We start from the raw sequence: 22,861 nt of genomic DNA, 5'->3' as shown, positions 1-22,861 counted from the left end.
ACAATAAACCTAAGATGGAGTGTTATCATTCCTATTTTACAGGTGAAGAAAGTGAGGGCCAGAGAGGTTTTGGATATTGCCCAAGGCCACACAGCTGGTAAGTGACAGAGCCAGGATTCAAACCCAGGCCTTCTGGCTTCAGAGGCTACACTCTTAACCACGACACGATGTGCCCCTAAAGAGATGAGTGCCTGTAGCGGTTCAATGCAGCATTGGTGGCAAGCCTCCCAAATTGGGAACAACGCAAATGTTCTCAAGACCAAGTGGGGCAAATTATGGTGTATCTACAGAATGAAATATTATACAGCTGTTTAAAAGTTTGTCAATGATCCATTAAGTTAAAGTTATAGAATTCCAGTGCAGTGTGTGTGTGTTTAAAACTTTTGTCCTATGAAAAGGGAATGAAATAGTAGTATTAAAGATTTATTGCTTCATTCAATAGATAGCACTGGGAATACATCAAGGTATAAAACAGACAAGTCTCTACCCTCACAGAGCTGATGTTCTAGCGGGGAGACAGTGAACAAGAGAAATAAGTAGCATATGTGGTAGTTTGGAAGGTGAAAGTTACAATGGAGAAACAATGCTGGGAAGGGGAAAAGCAATGGAAGGGTGTGCGATTTTCAAGAGGTGATTTCAAAGAAGGCCCCAGTGAGATGATGTTTGAATAAAGACCTGAAAGAGGTGAGGGAGTGACTGGCATAGGCACTGGGGAATTATAAGATAATTAAGTTGTATGTGCAGAGAGGGCCTTTGAATGGCTAAATGTTGAGGGCAGCACATAAGGGGCAAGGGATTACCTGGGACTTCCAATTTCCATGTTTAAAACCATAAAATAAAATTACCAGTGAACTCAGGGAATCTGGTCTGCCCCCATAGAACTCTCACCCCCCATAAGGGTCTTTCATAGCATTTATCCAATTATCTAATAATAGGTTTATTGTATCTAAGTTTTTGGTAATGCATCTCCCATTCCAGACTTGGTAGCCAAATCCAGCTCCCTGCCCCGCCTGCAGCTTCCTCCAGTTACTGCTATGCACCAAGCTCTCTCCCACCACAGGGCCTTTGCACAGGCTGCTTCCTCTGCCTGGCCGCCTCACCCTCGGGCCTCTCCTCCCGCACCTCCTGCCAGGCTTCTCCCAATTGTTGTAATTTCCCATTTACTTGTGTCTCCATCGTGAGGGCAGGGATGGGGTTTCCCTAGTTCATCATTCCGACCCTCAGCCCAACCTGGCACTCAGTGCTGATTTAGAGAACGAAGGAACGATTCTATCGGTTGAAAATTCTAAGCTCTTACAACTAACTCACTCTAAGGTTTCACTGGCTGGAAGGGGGTCAAACCAGATCAGGCTTCCCAGAGTCACTGCTCAGTGCCTGGAGCCTACTTGATGGAACTAGGAATGAGGGGCCGCAGGCGGAAACGGCTTTAGCAATGAGGTAGAGGCCAGAAAGCAAGAAGGGTTTCTCCTTCCTCTGGAGGAGGAAATTCAGACAAATGGGGGTTGAGCGAGTACCAGAGAACCGTAAAGAAAAAGTTCCACCCGCTCCCGCCTCCACCCTCCAGGGCACTGCGCCTTTAAGGCTCCCGGAAGCGGGCTGGCGGACCGGAAGTTCCCCTCTTTATTTCCCCTCCTCACGTGGTGTGGACAGGAAGTGACGCGCGCGGCCCGAGAGCTGCGGGCGCGGAGACCGTCGGAGCGGAGTCGCGAACGCCGCGGGGTCTCCGGGACAGGTGACTGGGGGAGGCGGCCGGGAGCGCGCCCGGGGAAGGCGGGGCCTGACGCCCCACGTGGGGGGAATGGGAGCAGGCGCGGGCGAGGTTGCAAGCAGCCCGTGGGGGCGTGGTCAGAGTACTCCGCGGGGGGCGGGAACTGGACGCCCACATGGGAGGCCGGGGGGGGGGGGGCCCTGGCGGGGCGGGGCGTTAGCAGGTGGGCAGGGCCGGGGCGGGCCGGGCTGTGGGCGGGGTCAGGGCCGGGCAGGTGGGCATATGTGGGCGGGGCCGGAAACTTGGTCCTGGACTGGGGGCGGGGCCAGAACGTCCGCCGGGAAGGCGGGGTGGGGGGGAGACTGGACCAATATATTGCCGGGAGTCGAGGGGCGGGGGCAGGGGGCGGGCCTAGCGCGCTAGGGGCGGGCCCTGAAAGTTTTTGTTTTGAGTTAGAAGGCCTTGAACTTCGGCCGGGAACCCAGGGGCGGGGCCAGGGAGTGACGTAAATGTGAGGGCGGGGCTAAAAAATCGAGCCGGGGGAACGGGGTCAGGGTGGTTCCGGGCGGTGCAGAGGGTGGGGTCGGAAAGTTTCGCCGGAGCCTGGGGCGCGACTGTAGCGTGGGCAGAGAAGCTTGGGGCGGGGCCAGACGTTGACATGCTGGGTGGGGGCGGAGCCGGGGGCGTGACCAAAAGGTTGGCTCGGCAACTCGGAGGCGGGGCCAGAGGCTGGCTGGGGCAGCTGGGGGCGGGGCCATGCTGATGACGCGAGGCGCGGGGGCGGTTCCTGGTGGTGCCTGGGGAGCCAGGGGGCGGGGCCAGAGGTTGGCTGGGACAGTCGGAAGTGGGGCCAGAAGAATGACGCGTGGGGGCGGGGCCAAATGTTGTCCTGGCCGGGGGCGGGGCCAGAGCGGTGTCCGGGCTGCCAGGCATTCCGGATGGAGTTGAGGCTGGAGCTTTCCTTGGAAAGCTGGAGGCGAGTCCAGAAAGTTTTGTCCGTGCTGGGTCTGGGAAAAAGTTCATCGGAAAAGCCAAGCCCGTGCCAGGGAGCCTCGCCAGTGGGTACTGAACTTGTTTCAGGATCCTTGTGGGATGAGGGGTCCGACAGCAGAACCTGCCCCAAGATGCTGGGCGGGACTAGGACATCCTTGAGGGAGGGGTGGGCTTAGAATGTTCTCTGAGACTTGGGGCAGCAAACAGGAGTGGGGTTCGAGCTTTTTTGAGAAGATATTTCTGAAGTTTCCTTGGGAAAGGGGCAGGGCTAGAATGTTCCCAGAGCTGTGAACTGGTTCGAATGGGCACAGGGAGGTGGGGCTTCGCATTTCTCGTGGAGGTTGGGAGAAGGGTATCTGAAACTCTCCTGAGAAAAGGATCCAGGTGAGCACCTCTTTCCTTAAGCAGTGCAGTGGGGCTGTTCGTTCCCCAGGTGGGTGTAGCTATCATGTTTACATGGGACTTGAGTGGGACCAAAACGTTCCCAAGGGGTGGAGCCAAAATCTTTGCAGAGAAAGGGGTGGGTTGACACTTCAAGAAGAGGGCTTGGGAGCCAGGGTTAGGAATCTCTTGTGGTATGGGTGTTTTTGTGTGTGGGTGTTTGAAAAGCCCCCAGTATGGGAGAAGAGGGAGCAGATGGGGAGGCATAAACCTTAGTCTTTTTTGCCTTCTGCTCTCAGGAACCCCCAGTGTTGCCTCCAGATTCTGCAGGGAGGTTTGCTGGGGCCCCAGCCAGCCAGCAGAATGGTGAGATGGAACGTGGGGTCCTTTGGGAAGAGGGGCTTTGGGAGGAGGCGGCCCAGGCACCAGACTCTCAGACCCTGGATTAGATAGCACTGGGGTGTGTAGAGATTTTTCTTACTTTCCCTCAACTGCCTCCCCCCAGGCAGCCACAATGGATCTGAAATCGAAAGAGGAGAAGGATGCTGAGTTAAACAAGAGGATCGAGGCCCTCCGGCGAAAGAATGAGGCCCTCATCCGGCGCTACCAGGTGCCCTAGCCCTGCCCTGGGAGACCCCATCCCCTCTCCTCCCCGCAGTGAGTTTCCCCAGACTTTCATTTTGACCATCCCTCTCCTTGCTTAAAACCTTCTCATGGCTCCCCATTACTCTCAGGATGAAAGCCAAATGCCTTAGCCTGGCATTCCTTTCTCCATCCCATCATCCATTCATTCACAAATACTCACCAAGGTTTTACTTGGCTGTGTGGTGTGGGGACACAGTCCAGTGGGGATGACAGAACCCATCCTCGGTCAGTGATGGCCGGAGTGGGCAGGGCTGGGGTGGGGAGCCCAGGGGCTGTGGGACCCAGCCAGGGGGGCATTAGGAAGGGCTTCTTGGAGGAGGGGCTCTGAAGTTCTGAAGGGTAAGTAGATGTTAACCAGTTGAATAGGAGAGGGGACCGTATTCTGGGCAGAGGGAACATTGTGTGCAGAAACTTGGAAGCCAGAGGGAGAGCTTGTGGCTTAAAGTCGGTAGGGATTAGTACTCATGGCAGGGTTGCAGAAGTCAGAGGGCCAGATCACGCAGGGCCTTGCACATCGCTAGGCTAAGAGCCTGGGTTTCTCCTGAGGACATTGGGGAACTGTGGAGGGCTTTGGCATGAGCGGGGCCACGTCAGAACAGCCTTTTAGGAAGAACCTTCTGGATGCTGTAGGGGGATGGATGGGGGGCGGCAACAGTGGAGACTAGAGACTAAGGAGGAAGCTGGAGTAGGGGCCCGAGGGGCAAGCAGGCACCTGGCCCAGGGGGGCTGTGGGGAGGGAGAGTAGGGAATGGACTGAAGAGATGTTCAGAGAGTAGACCGCATGGGTGTCTGCTACAGGTGATGGTGTGCGTGGTGGGGCAGTTGCTGAGATGGGGACCCAGGAGGAGGAATGGGTTTCATTTATTCATTCTTCATGCATTCATTCATTTTTTTAAAAAAAAGTGCATTGAATTTTTCTTGTGTGCCAGGTACCGTTCTAGGGTTTGGGGAAGTACTAGAAGTACTAGTGAACACAGCAGACAGATACCTGTCCTGAGTGGGGGAGGCGGACAGTAAGCCAAATCCACATAATGCTGGGTAGGGATGATGAGCCGTGGGGGGAGATGGCACAGGGGAGGGGAGAGAGGATGGCAGGGGAGCTTGTTTCTGTAGGGTGGTCCGGGAGGGCCTCACTGAGGAGGGGACGTCTGAGCAGAGACCTGCGGGAGGTGAGGGGCAAAGGAGGTCTGGGGAGTAGTGTTCTCAGCCGAGAGAACAGCCAGGACAGGGCAAAGGTCTCAGGGTAGGACTGAGCCTGAGATGTTCTTGGAACAGCGAAAGGCCAGAGGCAGCGAAGGAGAGAGGGTGGGAGATGGGGGCGGGGAGGTCGTGGGGCCAGGCCCTGGAGGGCTTGCAGCCTGAGTGGGCCTCTGGCTGGTATTTGGGGATGGGTTCCGCAGGACGGCTCCGAGCAGGGGTTTGGGGGAAGGGGCTGAGGTGCCCAGCTGCTGCCTTCTTGCCGAGAGCTCAGGAGGGAGGCCTGGGCTGAGGACAGCTGTGGGAGAAGTTCAGGGAGCTGTGGGAGCCCATTTGGCGACGGACCCCTGACCCGTTCCATCTCCCCCCGCCCCACCTTTTTCCCTAGGAGATCGAGGAGGACCGTAAAAAAGCTGAACTTGAGGGAGTAGCAGTGACAGCTCCCCGCAAGGGCCGCTCGGTGGAGAAGGAGAACCTGGTGGTGGAGGTGGTGAACCCAGCCCTGGAGTGGGGGCTCCTGAGGATCGGAGGGGGAGAGGATTGCGAGCCAGGACCTGGGGGCCCCCCCTTGCTGTGCCGGGCCTGCAGGTGGCCTCGGTCCAGGCAGCTGCCCTCTCGGGGGCCGGGCTGTCCCAGTCTCCCTGACGCGGTGACAGTATTTGTCCCCTCCTTCCTCTTCCAGGAAAAGAGCCTGGGTCCTGCCCGGAGGACTCCTGGAACCTCTCGGCCCCCAGGGGCCAGCAAGTGGGGCCGGACCCCCCCACAGCGGGGCGGCCAGGCAGGCCCGGGCCGGGTCCCCCGCAGCTGGGAGGACAGCCCTGGGGAGCAGCCTCGAGGAGGAGCCGGGGCCCGGGGCCGGAGGGGCCGGGGCAGGGGGGGCTCTAATCTCTCCGGAGCGGGAGATGCTTCGACTACCGACCGCAAATCCAAGGTAGGAGCCGGCAGGGATTTGCATTCTCTGGCTGAGGGTCTCTGTTGTCTTGTTTATTTTGATTCGTACCCGCAAATTGACTGTCTTCCCCTTTGTCCGTCTTTTTGTGACATTCTGTCTCAGTCTCAGCCCCTCTATCCAGCTCTTGTGCCTCCTCCTCCTCCTCCTGACCGGTGCTTGGGGCTCTCTCCCTGTCTCTCTGTCTCTGTCTCTCTCTCTGGTGTGGGCTTACCTGCCCTCCTGTCCTCCCCATCTCCTTTCTCAGGCGTTCTCTCTCTGTGGCGCACCTGCTGTCTTGTTCTTGTGTACTTGTGTGCTGGCTTTTTCCGGTGCATGTGCTTGCTCTCTCTTTGTCTCTTACTCGTGCCAGAGAGGTTGTTTGTGGGGAGCAGTGACGTGCTTTTTGTAACCGCCTCTCAGCAGGCGGGGGACTGGGAGCATAATGGTTTCTAGCCCACGATAGACTTGGGGTCACCCTGCTTCTACTAGTTGCATGTCCTTGGCGGCTCGCCTCCCCTTTGTGAGCCCCTGGGTTCTTGCTCTCGAACGGGACTGAGAATCTGATTTAAAGGTTATTATCAGCAGGGGCCTGCCACATAGTTAAGTGCTCAGCAGGTGCAGCCTGTGGAGGTTTATTATCCTCACACACTAAACTACTGTAACAACAGACCCCAACATACCAGGGTTTAAGTAAGAGAGAAGTTTATGCCTGTCTTATGTGCTGAGACCCACGGTGGGGCAGCCCAGGTAGGGAGGCCCTGCTCCACGCTGCCACTCAGGGACCCAGGTTCCTGCTTCTTGTTGCTCAGTCGTCCCCAAGGGCCTGGTTGTTGTCTGCATGGTCAAAACTGGGGCACTGACACAGACGAGATCCCACTCGGGATGGGGAAAGAGGAAGCCCGGCACAGGGGCAGTTTCCTTTTCATCACCTCTTTCCCACCCTGTTGGTGAGAACTCACACCTGGCCATACCTAGCTGCAAGGGAGGCTGGGAAACAGTGTCATCTCCAGCCGGTGGGCCACGTGCTCATTAAGAACTCTGTTCCCAGGAAGGAGGAGAGAACGGGTAGTGGGGAGTCCACAGGTCTCCTGCCAAATTGTCACTGCTGTTCCTAACATCATTGTTACTGCAGTGACGTTGGGGGGTTGGGGTCCTGAAGACCACCCCCAGGAGGATCCCAGTATGAGATCAGTCGTACTCACAGCCAAAGCTTATTACAGCCAAAGGATGGAAAACACAGCCAGCAAGAGAAAAGGCACAGGGGGTGGAGTCTAGAGGAAACTGGGCCCAAGCTTCCAGGGGTCCTCTCCCCATGGAGCTGCACGGAACGTGCGGGGAACGATGACAGTACCTGTAAAGTGTTGTCTACCAGGGGAGCTCATTAGACATCCGGAGCCCAAGGTTTTTATTGGGGGCCCATCACACAGGCACCCCCTGCCTGGCATGTCCCCAAACTCTAGAGCCTCAGAAAGGAAAGCAAGTGTTCCGCATAAAGCACGTTGGTGTGAACAGTCTCGGCCCCGTGGTCCCCTCACAGGGCACCTGCTGTCTGGGAACACCGTGAGAGCCACGGTCCAGATGTCAGCCAAGGGCCCACCTTGCACATGGGTCTCTCTGAGGGGTGCGGTCTCAGGCCTGCTACCTTACCTCCTTTCTGCCGAGATGACAACAGACCCCGGGACGAACAGGTCTGATTGATGTTGGGTGTCTCCATTTTTGTCTCCCCGCCCAGGAGTGGGAGGAACGGCGCAGGCAGAACATTGAAAAGATGAACGAGGAGATGGAGAAGATCGCGGAGTATGAGCGGAACCAGAGGGTCAGTGCCACGGGGGCCCTTCAAGGTGGGGCCAGGGCTGTCTGGGCCGTGGTGAGCCAACCCCCCCACCCCACACACACACCTGCTGCGCCCGCAGGAGGGGTTGCTGGAGCCGAACCCAGTGCGGAACTTCCTGGACGACCCCCGGCGACGTGGCGGGCCCCTGGAGGAGCCAGAGCGGGACCGCCGGGAGGGCAGCCGCCGGCACGGGCGCAACTGGGGGGGCCCCGACTTTGAGCGGGTGCGCTGTGGCCTGGAGCACGAGCGGCAGGTGGGTGCTGGCAGCCTGGGCACCCGGGACACATAGGGCTCTGCAGCATCTTTTGTTTTAGCTTCATCCGTTGACTGAGTGTCGAGTGGGTGACAGGCACGGGGGTAGACGAGACAGGCTGGCCCCAGATGCTTTATCTTTCTTGTTTGTGTGCCAGGATCACAGTGTTTTAATTATCGTATGTTTGACATGGGCTCTGGGCGAGTCTCCCCTTGCTGTGATAGTAGGGACGTTTATGGGGCACCCACCATGTGCCAGGTCCTGTGCAGGGGGTGGGGGTTTGGCTGAGGAGAGGGGGAAGAGGCAATGTCCCTGCACTCGGTTGTCACCCCAAATTAATTGTTTGTGCGGTCTTGAACTGTGATTAGTATAACTTTATGGTACATTCTGGGGTCTCCTCTTGTTATTGACATTCAAAATGTTCACGGAGCACCTACTGTATACCAGGCACCGTTTTGGGTGCTGGGGATTAGAGTTGAATGCAAGGCACAGGCCCTAATGAAGTGTATTCTGGTGGGAGGAGACCAAGTAAACAGCTAAAGAAATGATAGTACAGGAGGCTGTCAGGTAATGCCAAATGTTGGGAAGAGAAATCAAGCAGGTGAGGGGACAGAGGGGGTGCTCCCTAAGGACAGACCTGGGCTGGTGTCTGAGGAGGTGCCATCCTTGCAGACCTAGTTTTGATCTCTGCCCTGTCACCTCTGGTCTGTGTGGCCTTGAGCAGGTGGCTTCACCTCTCTGAGCTTAGAGGGTGTGGGGTGGGGCGGGGGTTGTGACTCAGGCCATAACTGCTGCTGCTTGGGGGCCGGGCAGGGCCGCCGGGCAGCCCTGGGAGGTGCCGGGGACATGACGCTCTCCATGACGGGCCGGGAGCGGTCAGAGTACCTACGCTGGAAGCAAGAGAGGGAGAAGATCGACCAAGAGCGGCTGCAGAGACACCGGAAACCCACTGGCCAGTGGCGGCGGGAGTGGGATGCTGAGAAGACCGATGGGATGTGAGTGTCCTCCCTGCTTACTGCCCCCCCGACCCCTGTCCCCAACCCCTGCTTGGCTACTCGACCTTGACCCTGACTTCTAATAACTCCTTTGACTCTCTGTGGTTTCTTACCCTTTGTATCAGTTAGTGATGGTGCAGTAATGCCATGTAACCACCACCAAATCTCAGCGGCATTAAAAAGGCCTTTATTTCTGGTGTTTACGGGTGAGCTGGGCTGGCTGATCTAGGCTGGACTTTAATCTCTGGGTCTGGCTGGACTTGGCTTCCTGCCACAGGCTGAACTCAGTTCTGCTCCATGTGTGTTCATTTGGGGGCCTAGGCTGAGGGGGCGGCAACTATCCTGGGCAGCCTTTGTCGTGGCCTTGGCAGACGTGCAAGAGGGCAAGTGGATGCACATCCACATCTTGTTAGCTCATGCACTGACATCACCAGGGTGGGGAGACAAAAGTGCCCGTTCTGGTGGATGGCACTGCACAGTGGCCGAGGGTGGGGACTTAAATTGTAACCCAGGGAGGGTGTGAAGAATTGCTAACAATGCCTAGACCTGGGCTTCCTTGCTTCATCCTTTATGCTTTCCCCCAACAACACAAATCCTTGAACTTCTCTCCATGCCCTGCCACCATCCTCTTATCCCCATGGCTTTCTTCCCACGTCTGACTCTGTCCCTAGGAAACATCCAGTCTGTCACATTTAGGGAAAGGCATCCTTGCGTCATTAACAGGAGGACTGACTTCTTTAGCAAAGATCAGACAAAGCTCTGAAGGAGCCCGTGAATGGCGGTCAGATCAGCAACCTTGGATTTCAGTCTGCCCCCCATCCTTTGACGTGTTGGACTTTTTCATATACCTATAACCTTTACTCTTGGCTCTGACAAAAGAAAGAGGATCTTGTTGCCTGGTGGTCAAGGGCATCTTTTTGAATTGTGAGCTAAGCTTGTGCATGTGTGAGAAATATCTTGCACAGACATTGAAGCTGATCTTTCTAGGTGTAGACAGTTGTGCTTTGGGGGAGATGTTCTCAGGCTTAAGAATAAAGTAATTGTTTTCCTTTTTTTTCCCAAAAGCAGTCCGTGACAAGTCTAATGCGTGTATGTGTTGTTTTTATCAGCAAATATTGATTGTGTCTTTCCTGTGTGCTGTGGACAGTTGCAGGTGATGGAAATACAGCAGGGAACAAAACGCTTCTGCCCTCATGGAACTTACTGTCTAGTGGGAAAGATGGGCAGTGAGTAGACACAATGTCAGATTGTGAGGAATAGTGAAGCAGAGGAATAGAGATAAGGAGATAGAGAAGGATGGGGTGATTATTTTTGATCTGGGGGAGAGTACTTGGGAAGGCCTCTAAGCCGAGGCCTGAAGGAGGTGAGGGTGCGAGCCTAGCTGTCGGATCTGGAGGAAAGGTGTTACAGGCGGAAGGAGCAGCAGGTGCAAAGGTCCAGAGTAGGTACAGTAGAGCTGGATGCAGGAGAACCCGCCGCACTGGAGACAGAAAAGAGCGTGATAGGAAATGAGGTCAGACAGGAAGCTGGGAGCCAGATCATGCACTTTGCAGTGGTCCTTGGTGAACCCCCACACTTTGTTTTGGGGTCAGTCGAATCCCGAATCTTCTTCATTCCGTGGTTGTTACTGTGTTGTCATATTTGCCTCTTGTCCACCATCGAGTCCTGTCCCCCTTCTAACCAGCGACCCCGTTTGATGAGCTCTCCTATGGTCGTGATTTCTGGTGCTGGTCCCCCATCTCTCTCCCTTCCTTCTCACCCCCACCCGTTTCCTCTGTTCCCCCAGCCGCCTGCTCATACCCTTTCTCTCTCCCCAGGTTCAAGGATGGCCCCACCACTGCCCTTGAACCATCCCATCGCTACGGTGAGTGGGGGGGTCCTCGCCCCTGGGTGCAGCAGCCGGCTGGGTTGTGGGGACTAGGGAGGTGGCCTGGGTCACACCCCTCGACGACTCCTGGGTTCTACTTCAGATGACCAGGCCTGGGCCCGGCCCCCCAAACCCCCCACTTTCGGGGAGTTCCTGTCCAAGCACAAAGCTGAAGTCAGCAGCCGCAGGAGGAGAAAGAGTAGCCAGCCCCAGGCCAAGGCAGCCCCCCGTGCCTACAGGTGGGGTGCCCGTCCCCGCATGCTCCCAGCCCGATGGGACTGTGGCTCTGCCCCTGCCGCGTTCTCTTCCCTGATCCGTGTGTGTCTGTGGGGGTCCGTCTGCCCCTCCCTGTCCCTGGCTGTCTGCGTTTTGGCCCCGTCTTACCTGTCATCTCTGTTGGTCAGGTGCTTCGTTTTGGGGGTTTGGGGTCTGGTCTCCACTTGATGCTCATCTGTCCCCGCTTCACTGTCTCCCCGGGCAGGATCCTCCTTCTGAACCCCCCAGCCCCGCCCTCCCCGCAGGCTGCATCTTGGAGCGGCCTCCTGCCCGCCCGGGTCTCACTGCTTTCTCTTCTAGTGACCACGATGACCGTTGGGAGACGAAGGAGGCAGTGGTCGTGGCCCCAGAACCCTCCCAGCCGTCTCCCCCCAAGGAGGAGCACACACAGGTGAGGCTGGGTGGCCCTGGGGCAGGGTGTGTGCAGGGGTGCCAGGGCCCCGACCCCTTCCCTGACCTGCCTGTGTTCCCCGCAGCCGCCTGCAGCCCCTGCTCCTGCCCACCGGCCTCCTGAGGACGAGGGGGAGGAGGATGACGGGGAGGAGGATGAGGGGGAGGAGGACGAGGGGGATGAGGAGTGGGAGGACATGAGCGATGATGAGGAAGATGAGATGGAGGAGGAAGAGGAGGGTGATGAGGAGGAGGAACCTGCCAAAGACCAGCAACCCCCAGAGGCCGACCCCACCAGGAAGCCCCCCAGTGAGCAGGCCAGCGGGGTGCCTTCCAGGCCTGAGGAGCCCCAGGCCCCGGCCTTGCCTTCCAGCCCCTTCTCGCCACCTGGGGGCCACCAGCCCGTGTCCGACTGGGGTGAAGAGATGGAGCTGAATTCTCCCCGGACCGCCCACCCGGCCGGCGTCCTCTCTCCGGGTGAGGCCTGGCCTTTTGAGAATGCATGAAGCTGGCTGCCTGTGTGTGTGCTCGCGGTGGGCGGGGGCCGGGCCCCAGGACCCCATGTGCCCCACAGCCCTGGCGGCTGGGGCGGGCAGCCCATCTGTTCTCTGGAACGCCCCCCAGGTCCTGCCCGGGGCCACTCTCAGCCCCCTCCCCAATAAAGAATTCACATCCTCAAATGACATTCCCCCCAGTGTGTCCTTGAGTCCCCTCTAACTTCCCCAGGGCCTTCTCTTGAGGGTGGGGGGATGTTTGGAGGGATGGGGGCTTGACTGGGCTTCCCCCTTCCCCAGGAGGTGACCAGCTGGCCCCTGCCTCTCTGGAGAGTGGGCCCAGCCTCCCAGGAAGGCGGACAGAAGAGGAGGAGGGGTCTGAGGCCGCTGCAGGTGGGGGAGGGGACGGGCTGGTGGTGGCCTCTTCCTTCTCTTCCCAGGGCCCAGGGGGAGAAGGGATGGGGTGGGGGGGGCGGCTGGACTTGGGGGGTGGGAGTGGGATTAGAATGCTGGGTGGGACCAGGAGGCCAGTTTAGGGAGTTTGGGGATGGGGTAGAGCCAGACCAAGGATGGGGTTCTGATGGGAACGGAGCCCAGAGGAAAGGGGTGGGGCCAAGGGAAGGACTAGCCTTTGGGAGCCAAGGGAGGAAGTAGGTGGTGGAGTTGGTGAGGAAGTGGGATTTGAACTTTGAGGCCGACCCCAGCGATCTCGGCAGTCTCAAAAGTAAGGGGGTGGGCTCCGTTCTAGGGGCGGAGCAGGGGGCGGGGTGAGCAGTTCCAACCGGGGCAGGTCGGTCAAAAATTTAAATGGAGGTGGGGGTGCAGAGTAAGGAGTTTAGCTGCGGGCGGGATTAGAGGCACAACCGAGTGGGCAAATTAGAATAGAAAATGTGGCTCCGATTAGGACTTCCGGACAGAACTCAAGTCGGGGCCAGGGGAAAGGGAACAAGGGGTCGATCCCTTCTCCACCCACCTCCACCTCCCCTACCCCCAGGAGTGGAATTAAGATTTGGGGGTAGAGCCCAAGAAGGACTGGTTAGAATGTCAGGTGGTGGGCAAGGGCGATGGAGGACAGACCTTGTCCGGCTCTCTTGGTGGGGCTGGGGTCAGTGCCGAGTCTAGGGTGGTGGGTGGTGGGTGGGGCCCCGCCGTGCCTCGGGGGCTCTTGCTGGCCGTGTGACCCGACTCCGCGTCACCACCGTCTCGGTTGTAAACTGGGTCGGGGGGCTGTGTACTGGTTCGTGGGCCCACTGAGAGGATCGCACGCCCCCGAGGCCCGAAGACCTCTGAGCCGTGGTCAGTAGGGATGAGAGGCGGGACTCGACGGGGGAGGGTGTCCCCAGGCCGGGTGGAAGGGATTGGGATGGGGGGAGACTGTTGCCCCTCCGCTGACCACCCGTTCTCTCCCCAGAGGCGGGACCCGAGGACCAGGAGACGGCGGAGATCACTGGCTTCCAGAGGGTGCGTTTCTGCAAAGTGGTGGCAGCCGCCCCGGCCCCGGGGGCCACCGGCTGATCGCGCCTGTAGGACCCCGGCCTCGGCGCTCCGCACTAACCTCCCGCCGCCTCGCTCCTCTGTCCTCTGCTTCTGCCACACTCCAGCCAGGAAAGGGTTAAATGTAAGGGGGGAGGAGCTAGGGACGGCGAACGGGGTGGGGCCATGGCGAGTGGCTAAATTTGGTGAGGGTTGGATCCAGTCCCACCGACGGGGGAAACTTTGGCGCCAGGGTGGACTGAGACGGCCCCGAGCCACCCACCTGTGGGGGCCGTGGCGGGGTGGGGGTGCTGAGTGCCAGTCCTTGGGCCGAATTTCCCGCCTCCAGGGGCTTACAGCTGGGGCATGGCACATCGCCGGTGTCTATTCCGAGGGACTCGAACTATTCGTCCTCTGGCCCGTCTCTATTAAACGCAGTGCTTCCGCTAACCTTTGAACTGTGTTTGTGGCGGGGCAGGCTGGGTTGCTGTGCTTGCGGGCTTTTCCCAGGCGGAAGAGGCGGGAGGAGGGGGTCTTTTTTCCTCCATCCCCCTGATTCGTCTCCCCCCCCTCCCGCAGGCCTCCCCGAATTCCTGAAGACGCTGCTGGGAGGGGACTTGAAGCATCCCCGCCTTGTTCGGGGGGGAGGGCGGTAGGAGGGGGTTATCTGCATCTCCAGGCTGTGTTTTCTCCTCCGCGGAGCCCCCTCTGGATCGCGTGGCTCTCGGGAGAGGGAGAAATTGCGGGTGGTGGGGGCGGCACTGGGGGAAGGGGCGTGATTGGGGTGTAGGGCGGGGCTGGCACCTCGGGGCTGAGGTTAGGCCGCGGGTCACGGGGAAGGGCGCCGGGAGGTCCCCAGGAGGACGGAGGCGGATTCCCCGAGGGGCGTGGTTAGGGTGCTGGGGCGGGGCAGAATCCTGGAAGGCGGGGCTAGGATAGGAGGCGGGGTTAGGATAGGAGGCGGGGCTAGGATGCCGGGCCTGCGCTAGTGGGCTTAGTTTGAGCTCGCCGCCCAGGAGGAGGCCGTGGGCAGGATGCGGGGTCGGAACCAGAGGAAAAAGGCGAAGCCCGAGCTAGAGAGTGCCGAGGCCGGAGGTGGACGGAAGGCGGGAGTCGAGTCCGATTCCAGGGCACAGGGTTAAGAACTGGGGCAGGGCTGCGTCTAAGGAGGGGGACGGGGTTAGGGCGCGGGGAGGGGGCCCGTAAAAGGGGGGGTGGGGCTTGCAGTTAAATGACGTGTTACGCGGGAGAGCCGCAGCTGAGGCTGGGTGCTAGGGTAGGAAGCTCGGCCTGGACCCGCACTTGAGAAAAAGGGGCCGGGGCGTAGAAGGGCGTGGGTAGGACGCCGTGGGTAAGCCTTAGCTTGATAGTGGTTGGCTGGAGGCGGGGGAGGGGGCGGGCTGAGAACGCGGAGGCGGCCCGCCCCGCGGGGGTGTCGGCGGAGGGAGATGAAGAGCGCGGGGGCGGGCCTTCGGTGTGGGGCGGGGCCTGCGGGGAGGCGGAGGGCGGGGCTTCGCGGGCCGCGGAGCGGGGCTGAGTGGGCTGCGGGGATGCGGGGCACGAGCTGCGTGGGCGGCGGCGGTGAGAGCCCCGGCGGCTCGGCGCTGAGCGAGGGCCCGCGGGGCCGCTGGCTGCGCCTGGCCCCGGTCTGCGCCTACTTCCTCTGCGTGTCGTTGGCCGCCGTGCTGCTCGCCGTCTACTACGGCCTCATCTGGGTACCCACGCGGCCCCCCGCCGGCCCCGCCGCCCCGCCGCCCAGCGCCCGGTCCCCGTGCGCCGCCCGCCCGGGCGTGCATCCCGCCCCGGCGTCCGCCGCTGCCTCGGTCACCTGCCTCCTGGGAGCCCCCGGCGGGCCGCGACCCCAGCTCGAGCTGCCGCGGAGCCGCCGCCGCCGCCACAGCGACCCCAGACACCGCCCGAGCCGCCCAACGCCCGGAGATACGCTGGAGGCCGCGGGGATGCGAGGACACGGGTGACCCTCTCTCCCTCCCGGACCGTCGGCCTTCGAGAGCCGGGCGCCCGCCGCGGATGCGCCTTTCCCGGATGGGCCCGGGCTCCCTCCCGCTGACATCGCTCAGCGGCTCCGGAGTCGTCATCGTGAAGAATGGGGGCGGTGGGGCCGGGGGTCGGGCTCGGGCTCAGCCCCTCGCCGCTCCTCCGCCGCCGGGCTGGGTCCTCCACCGTCTGGCAGGCCTCATCCCGACTTGTGCTCCCTGACCCTCTTCCTGTAGGATTCTGAGCACAGGATCTTGTCCCTGAATCTCCGCGTCCATTTGTCTGTCTGCAATAAACTCCGTCCCCAACTGCTTCGTGCTGTGTTGTTCTGTCTTCAGAAGTGTCGTCCCTCCTAAGAGTGTGAGGGGAAGCCCTTCCTGCGGCCTGATCTTTGTCTCTCTTGCTCTGGGTCGGCTCTGGGGCTTCTCTCCCTCCGGGGAGGGGGTGGGGAAAGGCAGCTTTCCTTCTTCGGTGGTCCCCATGTAGTTTTGGGGTTGGGGTGGGGAGAAGAACCTTATCTTCACCAGGGCAGTTGAAGGTCAGACACTGTGAAGGACTTCCCAGTTTTCTGCATGGTTGGGGCAAGGGCAAGGGCCCTTCTGGAGAGAAGCAGAGGGTCTGCTCTCGTATTCCAGTTTGGAAACATAAAAGGGTTGGAATATTTTCGAAACAAAACGGGTTCTGGGTATTTCTACTATTATTATGGCCAGAACAGAAGTTGTCACCCTGATAACCTCAGGTGGCAAGATGCTGCTGGGAAGGAAAGATGCCTGCCTTCTCCATAGGGTCAAAGAGGCAGGTGGACGGGGGTGGTGGTGGTGGCTTCTCTGCTGTCCTGGAAACTGAGGAAAATTTCAAAGCGCTGTGCTGCCTTTGAACACTGAGGCAGCTCCTCTGATCTGCAGTCAACCAAGGCCTGGAAACTCAGCTCTGGCTCCCACTGACAGAGGCAGAGGTGGTGGAGTCCATTTTCCCACCAGAGGCCTGGCTCTGAGCAGTACCTGCACTCAGCAGGCTGAAGCTGTTTTCCTGTCCAGTCTCCCCTCTTGGACTGGAGACTTTTCCAGGAGAACGAGCCTGAGCCTTGTCCCTCAGAACGGGATGTCTGTGGATATGGTCTGGGCTTATTGGTGGCAACTTTGGGGCTAGACTAGCCCAGGTTCAAGTCCTGGGTCTTCCTCTCATTAGCTGTGGGACTTTGGGCAGATTACTCATCCTCTCTGAACCTGCAAAATGAAGATGCTAAAAATACTTCTAGACGGGAGTTGAGGAATAAATAAGCTAGTGATCTAAAGCACTTAAAACAGTGTCATATGTTCTCTCCATCCACTTCCACCCCTCAGCTTGGATCCCAAGAGATAAACAAGCCCTCCCGGAGCAGAAGGTGATAAAGGGAGGGACCTCCCCACTGCTCTCCTTGCTGACCCCCTCTTTCTAGTTTCCAGCTTTCTTCTCCCAGCCCCATTTCTCCAGATCTCTCTTTCCCTCTTCTTGTCTCCTTCTCCTTCTTCCGTCTCTACTTTCTCCTTTCCCCTGGTTCTCTTTCAGTCTCTTTCTGTCTCTTGATCTTTATGGGCCTCTGGGTCTCTCCCTCGGGTCTCTCAATTTTGTCTCTCTGTCTCTGTCCCTCTGTATCTCTCAGACTCACTCCCTGCCTCATCTGTTTCTCTCTCCATTTTTCCTTGTCCCCACCTCTCTCCCCTCAGCAGCTGCAAGACCTGCCCACCCCACGCCTCCTCTCCTTTCCCACCTCTCCCCTCACCTCAGCCTCTCCCCCCACCCCCACCCCATTTCCTTCCCTTTCTTGGGCTCTCCTCCCTTCTCCCCTCCTGTTTCACTTGGTCTCTCTTTTGGCTGCTATCTTTTAGTCTTTCATTTTACAAATATTTATTGAGCAAGTCCTGTGTGCCACGCCTATTTTAAGCACTAGGGATACAGCGTGAACAAAATAGACAAAAATTCCTGCCGCCCACAGAGCTTATGTATCAGTGAGGACATGGACAAGACATATGATTAATAAATTAAATATATATATATGTTATGTCAGGTGGTAATGAGAACAAAGGAGAAAAATCGAGCAGTGAGCTGGAGGAGCTGGTTACCATTTTCACAGAGTGGTCACAGACCTATTGGGGAGACGCTGGAAGGAGGTGGCAGGGGAATGGCAAGTGCAAAGGCCCTGAGGCTGGGGGTGCTCGGCTTGTCCACAAAACACCCAAGGGGCCAGTGTGGCTGGAGCAGCCTGAGTGAGGGGGATCATGGGAGGAGGTAGGGGGAGGTGAAGTGAGAGAGAAAGTGGGGGCAGAACGTGCAAGGCTTTGGGGGCCACAGTGAGGACTTTGACCCTGAGTGAGGTGGGAGCCATGGAAGGCTTCAGAGCAGAGGAATGACATGAGCCGACTTAGGTGTGAACAGGACCCTCTGGCTGCCGTCTGTAGAGCGGCCTGTGGGGAGAAGTGGTCAAAATCAATCAATCTACCTACCTAGCTACCTGTCTGCCTATCTATTTTTCAATTGTGGTAAAAGAAATATAACATAAAATTTACCATTTTAACCACTTTAAAGTGTACACTTCGGTGGCATTAAGCACACTCACAAAGATGTGCATCCCTCACTACTATCTAGTTCCAGAACATTTTCATCACCCCAGAAGGAAACCCATTAAGCAGTCACTCCCCATCCCCCTGGCCCCTGGCAACCACTAATGTTCTGTCTCTGTGGATTTGCCTTGTGGACATTTCATACAAATGGAATCATACAACATGTAATCTTTACTGTCTGGCTTCTTTTACTCAGCATCATGTTTTCAAAGTTCATAAATGTCTCGTGTCAGAACTTCATTCCTTTTCATGGCTGAATAATTTTCCACTGCGTGTATAGGCCACATTCTGTTGATCCATTTATCAGTTGATAGATACTTGGGCTGCTTTCACCTTTTGGCTGTTGTGAATAATGCCTCAATGAACACTCATGTACAGGTATCTCTTTGAGTCCCTGTTTTCAATTCTCATGGAAATATATAACAAACGTGGCAAAATATTAAAATTCGGTAAACCAGGGTATGTGGGTACAGAGTATACTGGAGTTCTCTGTATTGATTTTGTATTATATTTATAACTGTCTATAAGTTTAATATTATTTCAAAATAAATTTACAAGACAGAACCAGCAGGACCACAATGATGCAGCCATAGAAGTGGAATTGCTGGGTCAGTTGGTAATTCTACGTTTAACTTATTAAGGAATCGCCAAATGAAATCTGTGTATATTTTGAAGGTAAAACCAACGGGATTGGCCGTGGGGTGAGAAAGAAAGAGAGGGTCAAGGTTGACGCCAAGGTTAGGCCTGAGCCTCTGGCGGGGATGGTGGTGCCTCTTTGCTGAGACTGGAGACTGGGGGAACATCAGTGTGAGGGTCCCCAGTGTTTTTCCGTGCTTTCTCCTCCTTCCCATCTCTCCTCCTCACCCACCATGTTTTCTCCCCTGGTTCTCTCCCCCTCAAACAATTCTAAAGGATATTAATTAAAAAGTGACCCTTTCTTCCCCACCCCCTGTTAGCACCCCACTTCTCAGACATTACCACCTTTAACAGTCAGGGAGAACCTCAGAGAGATTAATTCCTGCTCTTTGTGGGTTTCAGGATCTCAAAAGGATTCCAAAAACTCTCCTGGAATTTCACCTCTCTGTCTCAGTCTCCATATCTGTAAAAAGGGAAAACAATCGTAATTGCAGAGAAGGGTTGTGAAGTTTCCAAGCAAGACCTGAGTTAAGCAAGCCCTTTGCAGGGGGCTGGGCCCGCAGATGGGGCTGATCCTTCTGTGCTGGACTGTGCTGGGGACACAGTGGCCACCACCAGAGCTCCAGCCCTGCCCTCATGCGTTTCACAGTCCAATGATGGATTCAGACCCATCCCTACCCAGTGCCGAGCAGGGCTGGGAGAAGGGAGCCCAGGGAACTGGCAGAAACCAGAGGGGATGCCCTGAGCCAGCCTTGTGGGACAAGGAGGGCTTCCTGGAGGAGGCCCCTTAATCATATGTTGTGACTTGTTCCTGCGAGTCAGGCAGCTTAACCCGGGAGTGGGCTGAGGTACCACATACGTCAGGAAGTGTTTGGTTGCAAGTAACAGAGACTCCCAACTCTACCTAGCTTAGACAACAAGAAACTTCATTGTCTCACAAAACTAGAATTCCAGAATATGGGCCGACTTCTGAGTGATGTAGTGGCCAGACCCTCTTCCAAGCACTGGACTTATTCAACCCTCATGATAGAACAATGAGGCAAAGACTCTTCTCCCTCATTTTTGATTCATAAATGGAGGCTCAGAGAGGTAGAGTAACTTGCCCAGTGTCACACAGCTAGTTAGTGGTGGGGCCGAAATTTGAGGCCTGCCAGTTTGATCTCAGAGTCTATCCTTTGAAACGTCTATCCCGTGTCACTGGAGACACTGTCATTGCAAGTTCTCTGGAAAGCAGACATCAAGACAGGATTAGACCTGCAAGAAATTTGTCGGGGAATTTGTGCGTGAGGGAACAAGGGGGAAGGAGCAGGAGTGTGTGCATGGCAGGGAGAGACTTCGGACCTCGATGTGGGTCTGAAGGATGTGAAAGGAGAAAGGGAAGGAGGTGGGACGAGCCTCAGGCTGCAGTAGAGTTCTGAGGCTGTCTTGGCCAGGTGTACGGGGAGTCCTTGGGCGACGGTTGCCCATCAGGAGTCCTGCACCAGGCAGGGATGGGCTGGCATAAGTACCCGCTGTTGCTCAGTCATCTGCTGGGAGCAACACCCGAAGGAAGCGTGGCCTCGGCCCGCCGGCTGCTGGGCTCCCCCAGCAGGTTCTTTCGAAGGGAGATGGGAGCAGCGCCCTTAAATGACCACCACAGTGACCTCAACTGTTCCCAGTGCTTTCTGGGCCCAGGGATCCACGAGGTCCCTGTTCCCGTCCCCAGGGACGCCTAGCACCTACCAGGGAACCCAAGGGCCTCCTTCAACCTGATTGGGTCAACACTGGTCACATGATAACCGCCTCCCCCCCCCCCCCCAGTGCCTGAGTCTGAGGGGATTGTCAAGTGCTGGTTGGTTAAGGCTTGAGTTCCTGAGCCACTCACTGGCAAGTGAAGGCGGGATTACTAGGTAGGCTCAGACCAATCAGGACCCAGCTCTGGATCTGGCCTTAGCCAATAGATTTCCCAAATCCTCAGCCGACTGAAAGGGCTGGCGCTAGGGGGCGCTCAAGGGTCGTGGTCCTCAGCATCCTGAACTCCTGTCCATACCTGGACTCGAAGCTTCCCGGGCAGAGCAGGGGCTTATGTGGGTGAACCTGTGAGGGGCCTGCTGATAGAATTGCGCATCCCTTATCCGCAATTCCGAATTCCAGAAAGTTCTGGACAACCAAAAAAAATTGGAGTGGGGGTGGGGTGCGGGTAATTTTGGCTTAGTCTCACTTGGTGGCAAATTAACTAATATGAGCTATTTTTACCCATTGTTTTTGTTGAGATGAACGTTCACACATTTTGCTGCAAAAATATTAACATGCCTTATGGGGTTGGGTGGTTGTCTCAGACCCTTGGGAGTGTTACATAATACATGGCCTTCGCACAGAATTTCTTTTCTAAAAGGGAAACAATTCTGAATTCTGAAAAGCATCTGTCCCCAAAGACTTCCGCTAAGGAACTGTGGAGCTGCAGTTGGCCCCTTTCCAAACCTACATTCATTTTAATTATTCGTTCAACATTTATTTAATGGCTTTGGGAAGAAACTAATTTTCCATGAGGATTTTTTAAAAAGGGAATGACGTTCATTTACTGAGTCCTGTTTGTTAATGATCTGCTATTTTTAGTGTTGTGTGTTTGTGAAAGTTTTTGTGATTGTCGGGGTGTATGTGTCTGTGTGTTTGTGTGTGAAAGCTTGTTAAGTGTGCACCAGATTTATGTCTATGTGACTTTGTGTGAAAGTGTGTGTACATAAGTCTGAGTGTGTCTTTGTGCAAATGTGTGAGTGTGCCTGTGTGTGTGTGAGCGCGTGTGTGTGTGTTTTTGTCTGTGTGTGTGCATAAGAGAAGGCATGGTGCAGGGTTTAAAGTTTAAATGGTGACATAAAGTCGTCTTTTCAGACAATCATAGCTGCCTGGTTTTAGAATTTCAGCGGACTTAACTACAAAATTTCTAAGCCGAGAAATTCAAGGCTGTCAAGCAATACCTTTTACTTCCATGAGAGGTCATCTGTCAATTTCCACGGGAAGAAATTTAATCTATATTTTGCTATTTAATTCCTGGGAGTTGGCAGACCCTTGCAGAGAGGTGGCTGGGGCAGTTTGGCAGCTGCTTTCAGTCTCCTCTCAATTGTACATGCTCATACTTGTTGGTTTCCGGACCCTTTCACCTTCAAAGGTATCGAGGACCCTAAAGAGTTTTTATTGAGGTTCTCTGTATCCATATTTCCATATTAGAAATTAAAATTGAGAAATTAAAAAAAAAATATTAATCCATTTAAAGAATGATCACAATAAAACTATTGCATGGTAAAATAAATAACATTTTGAATGAAAAATAAAAATAACTTTTACCAAAGAAAAACATTTAGGGAGAAGAGTGGTATATTTTACATTTTTGAGACACTTTTTAAGTTCAGCTCAATAGAAGACAGCTGGATTCTCACTGCTACTTCTGCATTTGATTGGTTGCGCTGTCACACATCCTGCAGCCTCTGGAAAAGTCCACTGTACACTTGTGAGAGAATGAGAGTGAAAAAGGCAAGTAATGTCGTGGTATTATTACAGAAACAGTTTGACTCTGTGGACTTACTGAAAGGGTCTTGGTGGATGATACTTTAAAAACTGCTGACAAAGTTCATCTTTTTTTAATCCTCATGGGACACTTGGGAGGTGAGATTGTCGACACCAGCATGGGTGGAGGAGATGATTTTTGCCTCTTCCAGGTGAAATCTGCCAAGTCATTGGAAGCTCTGAGCAGGGGCTTTTCAAAGCCTGAAGAACCCCCCAACCACATCACCCTGAAGCTTGTATAATTGCAAAACCACCTTTAGCCAGCCACGTCATCACCTAAATTTAACATCTGGTTCTGGGTACAGTTTCTTACGTGTTTGCCAACACTATCTTGCTATGTGTTCCATGGGTCAGATATAAAATCATCTGGTGGTCACATATCTACATTGCAAGTACATAATGATGATGAGTCTGCTAATATATCAGCTAAATATTGGACAATGAATAACCTGAAACCCTCAGTGGTGTGGACACAGGAACATTTGTGAACACATGCATCTGGGGGTTGACAGCTTCAGCTGGTTGGGGCTGGATGGCTCTGCTGATCTTGACCAGGCTCCCTCAGGTCTGTGGGCTGCTTTGATGGCGACTGGACTTGGCAGACACTTGAGACCAGTGGGCTACCCCGGGAATCTCCATTTCATGGCGATGTC

At 56.0% G+C, this 22,861-nt stretch overlaps 2 protein-coding genes across 8 annotated transcripts; both read left to right on the top strand.

Annotated features, from left to right (window-relative positions):
• The first annotated feature begins 1,638 nt into the window (after window positions 1-1,638).
• CCDC9 (coiled-coil domain containing 9) lies at window positions 1,639-14,178 on the top strand. 7 transcript variants are annotated; one of them, XM_037820177.1, is made up of 14 exons: window positions 1,639-1,732; window positions 3,382-3,448; window positions 3,588-3,692; window positions 5,313-5,855; window positions 7,588-7,671; window positions 7,769-7,942; window positions 8,756-8,937; window positions 10,755-10,801; window positions 10,908-11,043; window positions 11,381-11,471; window positions 11,557-11,947; window positions 12,265-12,357; window positions 13,376-13,425; window positions 14,017-14,178. In XM_037820177.1, exons 2-14 carry the CDS (start codon window positions 3,446-3,448, stop codon window positions 14,032-14,034), a joined length of 1,917 nt encoding a protein of 638 aa, XP_037676105.1. In that variant the 5' UTR covers window positions 1,639-1,732; window positions 3,382-3,445; the 3' UTR covers window positions 14,035-14,178. The 7 variants fall into 7 exon arrangements, with proteins under 7 accessions (XP_037676105.1, XP_037676107.1, XP_037676108.1 ...); XM_037820179.1 differs by lacking the exon at window positions 14,017-14,178 and having other exon boundaries at window positions 5,313-5,411; window positions 5,607-5,855; window positions 13,376-13,902; XM_037820181.1 differs by lacking the exon at window positions 14,017-14,178 and having other exon boundaries at window positions 1,643-1,732; window positions 13,376-13,907.
• Window positions 14,179-14,893: 715 nt separating this feature from the next.
• INAFM1 (InaF motif containing 1) lies at window positions 14,894-15,746 on the top strand. Its single transcript, XM_037819964.1, has one exon. The coding sequence runs from the start codon at window positions 14,988-14,990 to the stop codon at window positions 15,411-15,413; it is 426 nt and encodes a 141-aa protein (XP_037675892.1). The 5' UTR covers window positions 14,894-14,987; the 3' UTR covers window positions 15,414-15,746.
• Window positions 15,747-22,861: the final 7,115 nt, after the last annotated feature.

This window comes from Choloepus didactylus, chromosome 27 (assembly GCF_015220235.1).
Source record: "Choloepus didactylus isolate mChoDid1 chromosome 27, mChoDid1.pri, whole genome shotgun sequence".
NCBI classification, from domain to species: Eukaryota; Metazoa; Chordata; class Mammalia; order Pilosa; family Megalonychidae; genus Choloepus; species Choloepus didactylus.
This window is presented reverse-complemented; position numbering and strand designations above follow the sequence as displayed.

What these genes read in the sequence shown, in the direction of transcription:
- INAFM1 (XM_037819964.1), top strand. Translation starts at nt 14,988, where the DNA reads ATGCGGGGCACGAGCTGCGTGGGCGGCGGCGGTGAGAGCCCCGGCGGC.
- CCDC9 (XM_037820176.1), top strand. An exon ending in GCCTGGAGCACGAGCGGCAG is followed by an intron (nt 7,943 to 8,755) that starts GTGGGTGCTGGC and finishes GGGGCCGGGCAG; the next exon opens with GGCCGCCGGGCAGCCCTGGG. An exon ending in CCAAGGAGGAGCACACACAG is followed by an intron (nt 11,472 to 11,556) that starts GTGAGGCTGGGT and finishes TGTTCCCCGCAG; the next exon opens with CCGCCTGCAGCCCCTGCTCC.